The 17,102-nt window shown below is 46.8% G+C and overlaps 1 protein-coding gene across 3 annotated transcripts; it reads left to right on the top strand.

Moving 5' to 3' along the window:
* The first annotated feature begins 451 nt into the window (after window positions 1–451).
* On the top strand, window positions 452–16,406 carry prrc2a (proline-rich coiled-coil 2A). Of its 3 annotated transcripts, XM_035182120.2 has the most exons (17): window positions 452–590; window positions 3,996–4,147; window positions 5,237–5,414; window positions 5,575–5,671; window positions 5,793–5,874; window positions 5,989–6,132; window positions 6,254–6,492; window positions 6,586–6,674; window positions 6,814–6,965; window positions 7,501–7,603; window positions 7,725–7,914; window positions 8,163–8,255; window positions 8,491–9,028; window positions 9,139–9,395; window positions 9,561–9,861; window positions 10,118–10,340; window positions 10,474–16,406. In XM_035182120.2, exons 2-17 carry the CDS (start codon window positions 4,033–4,035, stop codon window positions 13,583–13,585), a joined length of 5,913 nt encoding a protein of 1,970 aa, XP_035038011.1. In that variant the 5' UTR covers window positions 452–590; window positions 3,996–4,032; the 3' UTR covers window positions 13,586–16,406. The 3 variants fall into 3 exon arrangements, with proteins under 3 accessions (XP_035038011.1, XP_035038009.1, XP_035038010.1); XM_035182118.2 differs by lacking the exon at window positions 8,163–8,255; XM_035182119.2 differs by lacking the exons at window positions 452–590; window positions 8,163–8,255 and adding an exon at window positions 620–816.
* The last annotated feature ends 696 nt before the right edge of the window (window positions 16,407–17,102 follow it).

Below are 17,102 nucleotides of genomic sequence, written 5' to 3' on the forward strand. Positions count from 1 at the left end.
TATCCAAACTAAATTTGGATAAAATCAATGAAAGTTTTCCTTGAATTCTCTCGTTTTCAGAAGTAAAGCAAATGAATAACTGACCTGCACATGCAGATATTGTACAGTGCAGCTCATGTGACCTGAGATGCCCTCTTGGTCCATTTAAAAAAAATCACATAAATACAAAATCTCTGCTCTGTTTACATGAGTTTATCTTTCCTGAACATAAAATTTGCAAAACATAATTAATTTGTATTATTAAAAAATAACAATATCTAATTATGACTGGTGTGCAAATACAGTAGATAGAGTGGGAACCCCTTGTTTTTCCTTTTTTAAATCACAGTCACCTTTCAATGCAGTGGGACGTTGCTGCAATTTCGCTTTAATTCATACTGTTTTTTGTGAGTATATATATATTTATTTATAATTTTTAAATCGCTTTCTTCGTACAGTGGCGGTCCCCAAAGGGCCACCCCCACCCCACGGAACTCCTCAGTAGCCGTTGACGGCTCTTCAGGTGACGGATCGAGTCGAGGATCACAATTTACTTTTCCCACTTTTCATTTATTTTTCCTGGGGGATAAACAAAAGCAACGGGAGCGCAAGTAAGCCGAGCACCTTCTCTTGTCCGAGCCGCGGCGGTGGTCGTGTCGTGGGGGCTTTTCTTTCTGGGTTTGGTGGTTTTGTGCCGTAATGAACCGTCTTGTGTTCGGCCATGCAGCAGGATAACGTTGCTTAGCTATAGCTGGGTCACTCGCTAGAAAGCTACGCGGTAGCATAAGCTAAGCTCACTCTGCGGTATAACCTCGAGACAAGTCGGGACAAGACCAGGTCAGTGCCCGGGATGTTTTTGTTGCACATTAATGCGAACGCCGAACAGTTACACTCAATTTTTTTCCAAACTCTAATTATTACCAGCAACCCCCGGCCGGTGGACGCGGACTTAGCCGAGTGGAGATGATGTTTTGAGGACGGGCTGTGTTATTTTTGTTTCGCCTGTTGTTGCTATAGCTAACATCAGGGGTCTGCCTAGCTCGTTAGCCTAGCCCTGGCTAGCTGCCTGCAGGGATGTAGTGGAATTGTACCTCGAATAACCTCGCGTGTTGTTGGGTTTTTTTGTGATGTACGCCTCCGTGTTAGCTTGTGGTTAAATCGTCTAATAACGTACGGTTGCTTGGGTGTATGTACATAACGCTACCGACTGAGCGTTAGCATGGAGGCGAGTCGCGTTAGCTTCCAGCGGCAGTTTCCACACACACACGCCGCTCGCTAAAGCCACTTATTTGGATTTATAAATCTCACAGCTGTTATCTCCACTTCGCCTCGTCTGGCCGGAGTTTGTAAATATCAGCTGTGTGGGGGACGTGCGGGCTCCAGTGCTACACAAGCGGGTTGTGCTAGCGTGAAAGTGCACGGGGCCTGTGTCCAGCGCCATTTTGTTTTGTCCTCCCCAATAAAAAATCTCTTTTTTTTCTCTGCGTTGCCCCCGAAGCTCCGCAGCTCGGGTGCGGGGAGACAGGGCCCCACCCGCCGTTATACCGTTATACAGCGGTTCACAGCCTGCCAGGTTAAAGGGAGCTGCACGCTAAGCTAACGTTACCGCAAAGTACAGAGATGCGTTATGAAATCCAACGCAGTCCGAGGCCCGGCGCTAGCCCCTGCTGCCGAGCTAGCAGCACAGCAAGAGATGCCTTCAGCCTGCAGCTCGGGACTTATTTATATTTAATGCCCTCGTTGCATCTGCTGCTTTCACACCGGCCGCGGGTTTTTTTTTTTTTTCCTGCAACATTATCACGCAGCTAGCCGTGGGGCTGCTTGGTGCTCCCCATCACCATTAGCTCCGCCAGGCCCCTTTGTGGTGGACGCTGCTGCTGCTGCTGCAGTAGTGGTTTGGCAGTGGAGCTGCTGGCCCCCGTTAATCCCCATACAACATGTAGCTGATCAACCGTCCCACGACCTAATTTTCTAATCTCATCTGGCTGTTGAGGCACAGTTCTGCTGCTGCTGCTGCTGCTGCTCGGCTGTCTCCATGTGAAGCAGCTCTGCAGCTTCTGCAGAAATGTGTGCAGCTCACACATGCGTTTTTTGTCAATGCAATGCACATTTGCTTTTTATATTTCGTCGTTTTGATTTGTGGTTTCACGTCCCTTCCTGTTAGGGCATCACATTACTGTACTCGCCTCATTTGTTATTTAGATGTACTGAAGTATAATGGAGCTGCCATAACTTGGGAGTACATCAATTCTTTCTCTGTGCAGATATTAATGTGTACACGCATCATTACAACACAAGAAGCTATAACACTGTTGTGAGAGAGGTCTTTGTTGAGCTCTATAGTTGTGCTTCAACTCAAGGACCGTACACACACATTGGCCCACATCATTGCATTACTTCACTCAAACCCGCTGAATGAAATTGTTATTTGTAGCACAACAATTTTAGATAAATCCTCTCTCCTCAGTAATTGTGTGTAATGGGATTTGGGTGGAGTTGTGTGTGTGTGTGTGGGGGGGGGCAGCAGCAGTTCAACCTGCTGGCTGCAGCCAAATTATTCTAAATTAGACAGATGTCAGTGCAGTGTCTTTTATTGGTGTGATGAGTTCAAGCCAAAGGCCTGGTAGTTTCCATGGAGCCAACACTGTCTCAAGGCAAAGCATAGAGGAATATCATTTATAATGTGTTGCCATAGAAACCACGGCTCAGCTTTTTCCCTTCTATTGTACCGTGTTCTCAGTGATGAGGTGTTTAGTCATGCACTGCACTGGGGCTGCTCACATTGAACTGTATTTATAAAAGCATAATGCTGAATTTTCCCCAGCTACAATAAGCGTAAGGATAACAGGCCTTTTGAAAAGGAATGGCCTGTGAAATACCTGTTCAGCCCATATAAAGCTGCAGGAGAACCATAACTTATTTAGTAGAAAAATGCACAAATGTATGTGCGACTGCCATGATCGCCCGTACAGACTACAATGAGCATTTTATTGTGTGCCTGTAATAATCATGGAATCAGAATGATACAGTTCTAGGTAAACAATGTACATGGGTGTAATAAATGGCTGTGTGCAACAAGTCAGCCCTGTCTACTAAAATAGCCTTTAGGTTGATGCCTGGGGACATTAACATAACCATACAATATATTCTTTTGTTTTAATTTCACATGCTGAGTCGTTACTTTGGAAGAAGGAATTCCACTTCTATTTGTGGAAATATATTGGAAAAAAGTGAGCAACTTTTTACTCATGCATGTAACAAAAACAAAACAAAAATACTATGGATTGGCTGAGAAAAACAAAAGAATATATAGCCAGGATAAAGGTGAACGCAGGTAGCTTACCTAGTTAGATGTGCACCATGTGTCCAGGCTAAGTCCTTGCTGCTGCAGCAGCCCGTGTTCAAATCCATCCCAGGCCCTCTGCTGCACAATGTCCTCTCCTGCTCTCCTCTGCCTTTCCTGTGTATCTCGTCCATTAATGAAGAAAGAAAAAATATACCTGGTTATTTCACTTATGTTTCAGTTTTACTGAAATGCTGGAGATCATCTACTGATGCTTTTCTGATGCCTAAGTTCAATGTTTTAAATATGCTTGTATTTTAAATAGTTTTGTAAGCGTGTTCTCCATCTGTTCAGTTTCACTCACAATGTGATTTACAGGTACTTGCAGGAAAAATAACTCAGATATTATTTGTTTACAGATTTTTTTCTGATTTGATACAAAAGACAAATTGTCAGAAAAGCCCACATGAGTAGGAAGGAAAACCTGTACAGATTTTAAAATGATTCTGTCCTCAATGAATATGAGCATATTGTGACTCTTATGTGATGAATAGTTGTTGCAGTATATCATGTTTCACAGACCTGCCTGTGTTGTGATTCAGTTGTTGTACAGAATATTGTCATCGAATCCTGTTTTCAATATACATTTTTGATTTGTGAGACAATTTCTTTTGAATGCATGCCATACAATCAGCATTTTTACTAAAAATCTCTTCCTCTCTTTCTCTCCCAGTCTCAGGGCTCACCATACTCAATGAGCGGACAGCGCAATGTCAGAGCGCTCTGGGCAAACTGCAAAGGGGAAGGAAGGCAAAACCAAGTATGCGTCTCTCAACCTGTTTGATACATACAAAGGAAAGAGCCTTGAAACACAAAAGCCTGTTGGTGAGTACCTTGGTTCGGTAACATCCGAACTTTCACTGTCACCACATACATCCAGTGTAATGGATCAGCTTCTCTGTCTTTTACTCAGGGTATAAGTTTGCAGAATCTCTTGCCTTTGAGGCTCTGTTTAAATCTGCCACATGGTTTAATCTTGCCGCTAAGTATGTTGCAGCTTCTTGTCTAATTGATCATATGCAGCCTAAAGGAACAGATCTGCTTTGTCGCAGTCCGATTTTAACGTTGGTTGGTTGTGTGGTATGGGTTTCTCTCTGTGCTGCGTTGCCTCCTGCCACCAAGTACTGCAACTTTGATGCATTAGCCTACTGTCTCCCTAATAGCTCTGGTGCTGACTTCTAATAAAGCAAATGCATGATCTGCCGTATCGCTCAACTTCCTGCCAACCTGTTTTTGCTGATACTGGTAATATTATTCAGGAACCGGGGAGGTTTAACGTCCTTATTTTTAGGCCTTTACACCTGTATCTTGGAGAAATAAAACACTGTCTGCGAAGCCATACATGAAGGAAAATGCACAGCCTGGAGGGTGAATGGCTCTCGAGCGTTGACGTATCAGCTGAGCCTCAGAGCTTCTGGGCCTGACCTGAGACAGAGGCTTACTTGTGGACGCTGTTTGACTTCTGTATATGTTTTATTCAGAAGCTCCCCACGAGATCTAAGCAGCTGTCCCCGTTTTCCAAACTACAGACTTCCCCCTCCCACATAGTGAAGTCATGCACTGCTGTGGTTTCTCTAAGCCTCAAGGAAATAAATGACGTTCGGATATTCAGTGCAGCTTTACTTTTCAGAATTGGAAGACATTTCCAAAAATTTTGCGCATCAATATCCCAATTATTCTTGATGAAATGTAATTGAAGTGGGCTTGCTGATGGGTGTTAATAACACCTAGAAGTGTCTTCTTACTCAATATTCATCAGAATCATCCTATTAAAGCTGCATCCCTAATTGTATATTCAGTGAGGCAAGCTACAAATGCCCTTTCTTTCATCTAGTTGCTCTGTACACCAAGTAGATTTGACTTGTGTCAAGTTTCCATCTGTGCTAATAACATCTTCTCTCTTACCCATGTCAGTTCCCCCCCGCCATGGCCTGCAATCTCTTGGTAAAGTTGCCTCCGCACGGCGTATGCCACCCCCTGCCAACCTGCCCAGTCTGAAGGCAGAGAACAAAGGCAACGACCCCAACGTCTCGCTCGTTCCCAAAGACGGCACAGGATGGGCAAGCAAACAGGAACAAGCAGACCCAAAGAGGTTAGTAGTTCAAGTCCAACACACCAGCAGTTTAGACTTGCACCTCTTAGAAATTATCCACATAGTAGGACAGCAGAACGTTTTCGAACAGTTTTCTCTTTGATGCTCTCTGCTGTTCTTTTGTTTGTCCCTTTTTCTAATACCTTTTTCTTTCTTTCAGTACCGATGCCTTGTCAGCACCGCAGCCGGAATCGCCGCAGCCTGTGGCTTCACAGACACCTGCACCGACCCGCCCGAGAACCCCGCCAGCTTCAGAGGTACCAACAGTCACTGTAACAACAAAATCAAATCGTGAAAAATGTTGTAGCATTCATAGTTGACGTGTATCTCAAAGAATATTTTCTTATATTTTTGTTTTTCCCTCCAACTCTCTCTCAGGCTCTGGCCCCAGCTTCAACCCAGGCCGTAGGGGCAAGGTCCTGGGCACAGGCCAGTGTTACACCTGGAACACAAGGGGATGGTGAGTCTTCCTTTTTGTGTCTCTCAAACCTTTCTTGGATTGAGTTTTTCGTGTTACCTATGTACCTTGTATGTAAAATCATATTCACCTCGTCTTACCTTCTTTTTCTTGCAGGTGGAAGGGTATCAAACCAACAGTCGCCATTCTCTCGCGAGGAATTTCCCACCCTGCAGGCGGCTGGCGACCAGGACAAAGCTGGCAAAGAACAGGGCACTGCAGATCAGTGGTATGGGCCCGGACCAAGCCTCCGCCCCCAGAGTGAGTGTTGCTTAGACTTTAACTGCTCAGCCAGTCATTTGATAAGTCAATGGTGAATTTATTCTATAAAGGCTCATAAGTTATACTGACCACTGTCCTCTTTTGTGTTCACTTTATTTAGACGTTACAAGCTGGCGGGACGGTGGGGGCCGAGCCCTGGCACCCACCATGCCTGGGGAGGGGGCAGCGGAGGGTGGCACTGGTGGGGCTATGGTGATGGATGGGACAGCTGGGGTCCCCCTTCCAAACTCCCAGACCCTCGGGCCACCTAGGAACCCTGCAGGCAACCCCGCCTTGCCTCTGCCCCAGCCCCCTGTGGGGCCTGGGTTCCCCCAATATCGAGGAATCATGCCTCCCTTCGTAAGTTTCCTCTCGCTTTTGTCTCTGCTTCTCCCCAGAGTGTAAAAGAAATGGTATCTGAATCTTGTGCTTCTTTTTTTTCTTTCTCTCAAGATGTATCCTCCATATCTGCCCTTCCCAGCCCCTTATGGCCCTCAAGGGCCCTACAGGTACCCGCAACCTGGGGAAGGGCCTCCTCCAAGGTATGTTTTCAGCTAAAATAATTTGTCAAAGTTGTATTTACCTCTTTCACAACTAGGCTTATTGTCAAAGTGAGAATGAGACCAGGCTCTTTTGAATCTTCAACACATCACTCACAAAGACGCTTCTCCCCTCTTTCAGGTTCTCTCGTGGACAAGGTGGTCCAGACAGCAGGTCTCAGGGTGGCCAGCGAGAACCAGGTGGAGAGGTGGTGAAGCGACCACCCATCCTAAAGCAGGATGACCTGAAGGAGCTTGATGAGCTGGACCACGACGGAGATGAGGGCTGGGCAGGTCAGAAGATGCTAATTAAAGTTTTAACCTCATTTGATAGTATAATGCAACAGAATTAAGAAGAAAATAATCACGTTAGCCTCATTAAGTTGTGTTTTTCCATATTTGGCATGTCCATTGAACAAAAATCTAAATTTTGCTTATGGGTTTAACATTGTCATTTAATTTAGAGCACAGTTAAAATGAGCTTGTGCTGAAGAGGCTTCCACTTTCTTCATTGTTGTACACGTACGTCTTTGGCCCCATTAAAATCTGATAGTCTAACCATCCCAATGCATTGCAAGCTGATTTAGTGCTTGTTCTTTTAAATCATTGAGGAGCTGATGACATAGTGGTAGTGAGTGCAATTGATCCTTTCTAATGTTGCTGTTGTTTTTGCCTATAATGTTTCCTGCTGATACAAACTATTTCCAGGCTTTGCAACCACCTCAGAGGAGGATCATTTTTATTGAATATATAAATGCACAAATGCACTAAATGGATTTTTGGTACAATCATGGTTCTGATGTTTTCTTGCCTTCTTTTGCTTAATCAGGAGCTCATGAGGAAATTGATTACTCTGCCAAGTTGAAGTTTAGTGATGATGAAGGAGAAGAAGAGGCAGAAGAGGAGGGAGCTGAGGGCAAGAACGACCAATGGTATGTGGTATAATTAGAGTGAATACATTCTAAAAAAGCGTTTTTGGCTTAAAATGTAGCATAAATACGCAAGCAGTATTTTCATTTGTTACAAAATCATTTTTTTCTGTATTTACCTCAGTGAGCTGTCGAAGTCCCAGGAAGGCCCCTCTGCAACCTCTCGTTCTCGATCCTCGGACAGTGGAGGAGACACCCGCCGCACCCCTCCCTCTAATACTGACAATGGCCCCCAACCTCCCTCCGGCAAGCCAGGAAGGGCCGAGGAGGGAGGCAGTGGCCGGGGTGGCCAGGGAGCACCCTCCAACTACCAGGTAGTGTGTTGAACAGTAGCATGAAAGGTGTTGTCCAGACTGACTCAAGGTCTGTCAAGTAGAAAGTTGAATTTTGTCAACTCAGGACAGTTTGTGCTAACTGTTGAGCCAATACTTATTTATGGGCAGAGATTTGTTAGTGTGTGTGTGTGTGTGTGTGTGTGTGTGTGTGTGTGTGTGTGTGTGTCTGTTTTGTCAGTGTAGATAATTGTGGTGGAACTTGGCTAACAGTGTCTGCCTGTATATAGGGGCGCAGGCCTGGATTGGGTGGTCCCCGGGAGCAGCCCTCCCCCCCACCTGGGCCGCTCCTCGGACAAGGGCCCTACTCCTTTTACCGACAGGTAGACATCCGGATAGGGCCTCATAGACAAATCATTTCTATCATTATCTCATCCACCGCCCACAAGGTCTAGTAGAATCGTCATCTTTAGGTTTACGTTCTCTTTTTGCGTTTGAGTTTTATTACAGTAGGTGTTATCATTCCGACTGCATTTTCCTCAACAAGATTGTATTTATCTCATCTGACCTTGAGTTGAACATGTGTAATTGAACATCATGTATTGTCTAAATGTTCAGGACCGGTCCCACAACCAGGGTGCTCCTGTAGGCCCTGGGAAACCTGGCACCACCCAGCATCAGCCTGCAGCAGGGGGCCCAACTCCTCCTACCCAGCCATCCGCCCAGGGGGAGGATGAGGATGAGACATGGCGTCAGCGCAGAAAGCAGTCCTCCTCTGAGATCTCTGCTGCCGTAGAGCGAGCACGTCGCCGGCGTGAGGAGGAAGAACGTAGGATGGAGGAGGAGAGACGTGCAGCCTGTGCCGAGAAGCTTAAGAGGCTGGATGAGAAGCAGCAACAGCAGCAAGGCAGCAACACGGGAGGTGGTGGTAGCAGCAGTCAAACCCCCAGCCTTGATGGAAACTCAACTGCTGCCACAGCAGGCAGCCCAAGTCCATCTATTTCAGCATCTGCCTCCTCCCCCAACATCAGCCAGCCACCGTCCCCTTGTGTGGACCCTGAGGAGGCTCCAGTGCTGGTTGTCCAACCAGGGTCCAGTCCTGGAGTGGGTGAGAGACAGCGAGCCAGCAGCAACAGCAGCTATGACTCCAATGCAGGTGAGTTACGCAAGCACACTTGATCAATGATGCTTTCTTAACACCAGTTGGGCTTGACAAGGTATCACGACCCTTGACTCAAACTCGCAACCTTTTTTTCCTTGGTTCAGATGCACAACCCTGTCCTCAGCCAGCTGTGTCACAGCCTCAGCAGCCCACACTGGACGTACCTCTGCCAGAAGAGAGTAAGGAAGAGACCATTGGTGTTCCTCACATTCGTGCAGGAAGTGGAACTGAAAGAGGAATTGACCCAGTGAAGATTGAGAATATCGGAGGGACAGCAGGTCGTCAAGCTGGTGGTCCTACTGGTCAGGGTTACTCAAAGTACCAGAAGTCTCTCCCACCTCGATTTCAGAGGCAGCAGCAGGTTGGGATTTGTACTTACAACACATCAGTTGTTGAATTCTACATTAGTTGGTTTATATGTTGTATTGAGGGAGAAAAAATTCACCCCATTTTATAAAAGGAACTATGTACGTGGTCACCTGTGCTCCCGACCTTTAAATCTATGTTTTCCTTAATTTCTCTTTAGGAACAGCTCCTGAAGCAGCAGCAGCAGTGGCAGCAGCAACAGCAGCATAGCCAGGCATCACAAAGCCAGCTGTCTCCTCAGCCGCAGCCTCCACAGGGTCCTTCACCGGGTTCAACGCCGCAGCCAGGACCTGGACCCAAGCAGGGTGGACCCATGTATCAGCCTACCAATATGGTTCGACCCCCACCCCTGCCAATGAATTTTGACCCACGGTGGATGATGATGCCCTATATGGACCCACGCATGATGCAGGGTCGCCCTCCACCCATGGACTACTATTCAGCTGGCATGCATCCATCTGGTCAGTAGAAGTGGCATCACTTTGAAATAAAATAATGTTTTGAGATAAAAAATGTAAAACTAGGTAATTGAAAAATGTAATAGTATTGATGAATTCCACATAAACATAATTTAGATGTAAATGTGTGGTTTGCAGTAGCCTATAGGCAAGGAACTGTTTACTATCGCCGTGTTTTTTAAGAACAAAGATCGATCATATAATCTGTTTTTATATATATATATATATTCATTACAAAAAACCTCCTTCACTGTCACAGGGCTCATTGGGCGTGAGCGGTCTGATTCAGGGGGATCTGGCTCAGACCCCTTTGACAGGCAACAGCAGCATCCAGGGCACCCTCACCGGGGGACCCCCCCTATGGATCCCAAACTGGCCTGGGGGCCAGAGGTATTCCCTGGCGGAGTGGAAGGTCGTGGGCTAACCTCTCCACTGAGGCAGAAGCAGGCATTGGAGGACGATGATGTGGCCAAAGGTCCCAGGTATGGAAACACAAATTTGCTGCAATTATATGTTAGGGAGAACCATGGTTTTATAGTATAAGAGGAAAACAGTTTTTTTTGGCATCAGTTCAACTTTAATTTATCGATTTTTTTGTTGTCTATTTTGTCTTAGGAGTGACACTCCTCCACACCGCATGCGAGAGGGTGGGTTGGGACCCATCCAGCAGCCCAGCTCCAACTCTGGGACATCCAATCAGACCCCTCCTCCTGTTGGCACTCAAGTGGGCACCCAAGGAGGCAGCCACCATCCTCATCACTACATGGGTGCCCGGGGCAACTATAGCAACTTTGCTGACCAGGGTGCAAGGATGACCCCCCACCAACAGCAACAGAGGGCGAATGAGAGGGGAAGCCAGCCACATGGCTTCACCCACCAGGATGAGGGGCCTCCCCGTGGATCTCAGCAGGGCCAGGTATGGGGAGCCCAACACCCGCACTATGATCGCAATGGTCGTGCAGACCTCCCTCCTGTTGAAAGCAACTCTCACCTCCACCACCATCACGGCCACCACTCTCAGCAGCCTCACTTCCCCCCCCACACCCATAAGCCTGAGAGCAACCGTGACCGGGTTGTTGAGACCACTGCTAAGAAGACCGACTCCTCTCCCCCTCTCCACCAACCTTCCCTCTCATCTTCCTGCTCTTCTTCATCCTCCTCCACTTCTGCAAGGGAAGATGGGAGTGTGAAAGCTGCTCTGCATCATCACCCATCTCAGAGAGAGGGTGAGGCTGGCATCGGGCACAGTCTTAGTGAAAGGAGCAACAGTGGTAATGCTGGTAGTAGCGGTCATGTGAAACAGGAGAAATCAGGCCCAGCATATGCTCCGCATTCCTCAGTGGCCTCCAGTCCACCTCCCGCTCATCACGGCAGTCATACGCAGCAGCAGCAGCAGCAGCAGCACCACCAGCAGCAGCAGCAGCACCAGCACCACCACCAGCAGCAGCAGCAGCAGCAGCACCACCATCCCCATCCACATCCTAAAGCAAACCAAAGAGGGGGACGAGAGCATAAGACAGAGACCCAGTGGGGCCCACGGCCAGGTGGCGGCAGTATGGGTGGGGGCTCCAATCATGGCAGGAGGGCCAATCATGCTGGAGGTGGGAACCACTCCCGTGGAGGGGACGACTCCTCCCACATTCCCTCAGACCACAAATCCTCCAATCAGACAGGGGGCAACAAGAGAGCTGGCCCCATCAAGAAGCCGGTGCTGAAGGAAATGAAGAGAGAGGGAGGGGAAGTTGATGGAGGAGAAAAAACAAACCCAGGCTTTACGAAAGATAAAGAGCAAGATGGCGGACAACTGTCCTCCATTAAGCAGGAAGCCTCCCAGAACACATCAGCACCATCTAAGGATGAGACTGTCCAAACAGCCAAACCCAGGAATGGAGGAAAAGAACGATCCACAGGAGGAGGTGGGGGAGGGTCAGGTAGAGGGCCCAAAGATGCAGACATCAACTCCTCAGGATTTTCAGGGTCTTCAAGAAGGGACAGAGACCGCTCCTTTGAACAAGGAGGCAACACCCCCCATAACCATGGAATTCCTGCTAAAGGCAACAGAGCTGGTCGCGGACGAGGGGGAGAGTTCTATGGGCGTGGACGTGGTTATCGTGGCACCTACACGGCCAGTGCTGGGCCCACTGCTGCCAGTCGTGGAAGAATGAGCGGCAGGAGCGGCAGAGACTACCGCTCATCTGTTGGTGGTGGCCACCACCAGGAGTCCAAGGGTGAGGGGCCTGGTGGCAGGCACGGTCAGGATCGTTCCCACCATAATCCAGCCAGGGCCAGGAACCGAAGTGAAACACGGAGTGAGGGTTCAGAGTATGAGGAAATCCCAAAGAGACGGAGGGAGCGAGGTTCAGAGACTGGCAGTGAGAGTGGTGCAAGTGAACCCGGCCAATCAGACAAGGACGACAACCAGAAACCCAGCACCAAGAATGGCTCCAATAATGCCAACACCACTGGAAGTGGCCCCATGTCATCTGCACCACCCAGAGGTTCACAGGCCCGGGTCTTCACCCCCAGGGGTGTACCCTCTAGGAGGGGCAGGGGTGGAGGTAGTGGAGGAGGAAACATCTACAGGAGTAGTGGCAATGTTGGAGGACCACCGGGAGGACACAGAGTTGGAAACAGCTCAGGTTCTCATGGTGGGTCCTCAAAGTCATCAGCATCAGGCCGGAAACAGCAAGGTCCGCCGCAAAGCTCTGGGCCCAAAGACCTGGGCCGGGGAGGAAATGGTGGAGAAAAGAAGGACAAGATAGCTGATGCAAGTCAAGCTCAAACTCAGGGGACCAATCCCCCTCAGCCATCTTTACCTTCCACAACTCCTGCCACATTAAGTTCCACTGAAAATGGAGGGGTTGTGGCTCCACAAGCTACAACCAACCCTACATCAAACCCTGGTGGGCCAAATGCGCTCCCTCCTCCTGATAACCATGGGTTCCCTCCCAGTGGGTTTGAGCGACCCCCTAGACGCCGCCGTCATGGTCGTTCACAGCATCAGCAGGACAAGCCGCCTCGCTTCCGGAGACTGAAGGAGCGAGAGAATGCTGCACGAATCAACGGAGGAGTTGGGGTCATCGGTGGTGGAAGGCCCTCATCGCCTTCCCTGAATTCAGTTCAGGACAGTAATGGAGCCCCCATCTCAGCTCCCATGACGGGCAATTCCCAAAATGCTAACCACAATGCCACAGTAACTCCCAACAATAACAGTGGCGGAGGGCCTATTGGTAACTCAAACAGTCACCACCATCACCACTACAACCAGGGCAATGCTGGGACAACCCACCCCCAGCACCACCACAGCCATGGAGCAAAGTCCCCTGACTTCACCAACCAGAACTCCGACCAGGCCAACGAGGAGTGGGAGACGGCCTCCGAGAGCAGCGACTTCACGGAGTTCAGAGACAGGGAGGGAGGAGGAGGGGGGAAGTCATTTTCCTCTCACCATCACCATCACATGGGAAGGGGAGGAGGGGGCAGCGGAGGAGGAGGTGTGGTCGAGCGAGATATGGCGGGAAAAGAGCCTGCAGCGAATAAAAGAAGCTTCTCCAGCCAGCGTCCTGGCATGGAGCGACAGAACCGGAGGGTCAACCCTGGAGGCGGAGGAGGCGGCGGCAGAGGCCCACGTGGCCCACCTGGTGGTGGCTCTGGCGGGCCTGGTAACGGAGGTGGCAACCGCGGGGAGAAGCGTGGCAACTGGCCCTCCCCGAAAAATAGGAAATGATGGATTAATCCAAAACATTTCAGACGTACCCCACCCACATTGAAACCCACCATCCTACATCCCGAACCCTTTTGATCATTATTTGATGGTTTATCTGTTGGCTTCCCTAAACACATTAGTGTATTGTACAGTACATGGAGATGGTATTCACCTTCACTTTAGCTGCCCTCCACCTTCCCCTGTCATCTCTTTTCCTTTTGCATCAATCAACTATCTACCGTCCGTTATTGTAAATTTCTCCGTTTCTTCCGTCTTGCCCCCCCACCCCCACCCCATCCCCCCTATCCTCCCTCAAGAGTCTCACCCCAGTTGGATTTAATGAGCATGAGGTTCTGAGATGGAGGTGCATGTCGTTTTGACAAAAGACGTTCACACTGATCTCCACACATACTCACATAAACAAGCACAAATATGACATCTTTAAAAACAAAAACAAACATGGAACACATGCAGTCCTGTGGGTGCAAAAAGAAAATGTGGGATTAAATTGGCAAAAATGGATTTGGATCGGGCTAATTTTTATATTTATGTACCTGTGTGTATTTCTACCACACTTAAGCCTTGGGTGGTATTTGGTAGTGCAGTCCTGCATCACTTGCCTCACAAAGGGAAAGAGTGCAGCTTCACCTTTTAAGAACAATGTACCATAAGAGGTTTTGTTTCCGAGTATTTTTTTTTTTCCTTTGGCCTCGTGTCAGTCGAGCTTCAACCTCTGACGAACGGCAGGGGTGTGTGTTTTTTCTTCAGCAAAGCAGGTCATTAAAAAAAACCTTTTTACAAAATTCCCCTATTCCTCCTCTGGGTGACTTTTTGGTCTCCTGTAAAGTATGTCTGATTACTGTGATAAGACCCATGAATAACTACTGCTCAGTGCTCACTTACACCTGTATTGATTTGTCTTTAATATCTATGTCTCTGCTGCTTGTTCAAAAAGACGGTGTGAATTTATTTTCCCCCTTCAAGTTGTTGACCTGCTCTCATATTTCATTAGCTGTTATGGGTGGGTCCGGGTTTTTTTTTTGGCGGGGGGGGGAGTTTTTTTTCAGGGCCTCATCGTAGCATCATCCTCGCCTGCAGAATTTCTGCTTCTGCAAAAATCAACCTTTCCCCCCCCAGGGAAATAGTTTTACTCTTTCTCATTCATGAGTTTTGTTTAACCTATGAAGACTATTAACAGCGTGATGGCTTTATTTTAACAACCATTATTTCCTCAGTAACTTACATTTTTTATGGAAACAGTTATTTTCCCCTCTCTTAGTTGAATATCTGATCTTTTCAGGGGGGAAATGAGTTTAATGAAAATGTAGGTCCTGATAGAATAAATTAAAAAAAAAGTTTGACTTTTCATGAATTTGTTTATGCTTCAGTAGATAATTGATCATGTTCTAATAAGCACTCCTTAGTATAACAAAAAAAAATCCATGGTTGCTGGTTTTTTTCTCCTTTTTCTTTGTGTTAAATGTTTTTGGGCAAGTTACATGTGACGCAACAAGACAGGTACTCTGTCTGGGCCCAGAGTACAGAGCCAAGCTGAGTATTGTACTTTTACAACCCCCTCTGCTCGTGCCGCGTCGCACTCTGTGCTTTAGTGGAGACTCCTCACATCAAGGAGGACGACTACCTTGTCTGCGGAAGTATTTTTTGAGGTGTGTGTTCTCGGGATGGCTGTCTCAGTACACGGTGGCAACCAGTAGCTCAGACCAATTGAATTCAGGACTTTGCCGAAAGGGCGACCTACGTGTCACCTTCTGCTGTTCACCACACAGTTTTCCAAGAAATAATGCCGACCTGGAGTGTTGAGGGAATATTGGATTGATGTAGGATTACACGTGTAAACCTAGTTTGCATCACACATAAAAGACGTAAAATGGCAAAAAAAAAAGACCGGAGACAACATCCAAGGTGTAATAAATCAATAACTCATCTGTACCAATTCTGTCACTGCTGTAAGTTGGGGTTTGTTTGTTTACTGACAACAGTTTGGAGGTCGTCTCTGGGATGTTGTGAGTTGGGCATTTGATGATGTGTGTGCGCGTGCTTGTGTGTATGTGTGTGGCATGTGTGCGGCATGTGTGCATTTTCCAGTGTCTGTGTAATTACTCGGGAAGGGGTGGGGACCAGAGGGTTAACATGAATGGCAAGCACTTTCTGCCTTGTTTGCCCCCACTTGATTTGGCCAATATTATTAAGATATTCTGCCGTTTCTTAAATACATCCACATATATATACATTCAGCTGTGTATATGTTCATCCAAATGAAGGACACGCAGTAGAGAACTTCACCAGTTTTTTGTAGAATTTAAGCACATTCTTCAGCAGGCAAGTGAAGTTGGACATATTTTATTTTTCACTATGGCTTCTAAGCATGAACACACACCCATGGGTGCAGCTTGCCTTGCCTGTTACTGGTTTATACATTGATAGCTGTACACTTAACACTGGCTCAAAGAGTCCTTCATCCCTCCTTAACTCTTAATGTTGATGTGCGCATTATTGTATGTACCCATGTTAAAAGAAAACAAAAGTAGTGTATTCCAGAAAGATTACTCAAAGATTGTACTTTGTTTCCAGCATTACCAAGGTACCTGGAGTGGTTCAAACTGTTTTTAGCATTTATGGTTTTATTAATGGAACTGTAATATACACACATGTATGTATATTGGTATGTATCTAAGTTTGTCTACCCCAACTTACATTCCCACAAACAAATGTTGCCATTTTTAGTTCAAGGGAGCAATGTACAAGCAGAGAAGTGTCTTATTATAATAAAGTTATACAGAGAAGGCAAAGTTAAATAAACTACTTTTGATTTAATGGAAAATGTAATTTGCACGTCTCATTCTTTAGTAGGTGAAGTAGAACATTGTGAACTTTTAGCACTGCATTTTTTCACTTGTCACAGCAGGTCTAGTACAAGTTCAACTAATATAGACGGTTTAATTCTTTGTAGGTGTAAACCAGGTGGCGTCAGTCTGGCACACCTACGTGTAATGAGCTGTAATTAACGTCATGAGTGACCAAATCTTTTCAAAGGAATCTATTGAGCTTTGTCCTCACATTTATCTTTTAAAGTAAATACAATGTGGCAAAACAAGTGTTACCAATTAATCTTCTGATTGTCTTCCAGATAAATTCATTCAGTCTTTTGACTATAAAATGGTGAAAGATTCCTGTAATGATTTCCAACAGCACAATGTAATGTCTTTAAATGTCTGAGCAACAGACTGAACCCCCCTAAATGTTCAGATTTCGTTATTTTTCGCCAAATGAATAGCATCAAATCCTCACATTTATATTGTCATGTCAATACAAAAGGCCTGCAAGTCACAATGATTTAAAAGAAAAAGGACGAATATGTTGGAAAAAATAGATCATCTCCTTGAAATGTAAAAACGGAGCCTAAATGGAGCCTAAAATTAAAAAATATCTAGTTTACAGTCATGTACGAGACGGAAAAGCATCAATTCCTCACACGTGAGAAGCTGCTGACAGACCGCTAAGATTTTCAGAATAAGTG

The sequence above is a fragment of the Hippoglossus stenolepis genome, chromosome 17 (genome assembly GCF_022539355.2).
Source record: "Hippoglossus stenolepis isolate QCI-W04-F060 chromosome 17, HSTE1.2, whole genome shotgun sequence".
Taxonomy (NCBI): Eukaryota; Metazoa; Chordata; class Actinopteri; order Pleuronectiformes; family Pleuronectidae; genus Hippoglossus; species Hippoglossus stenolepis.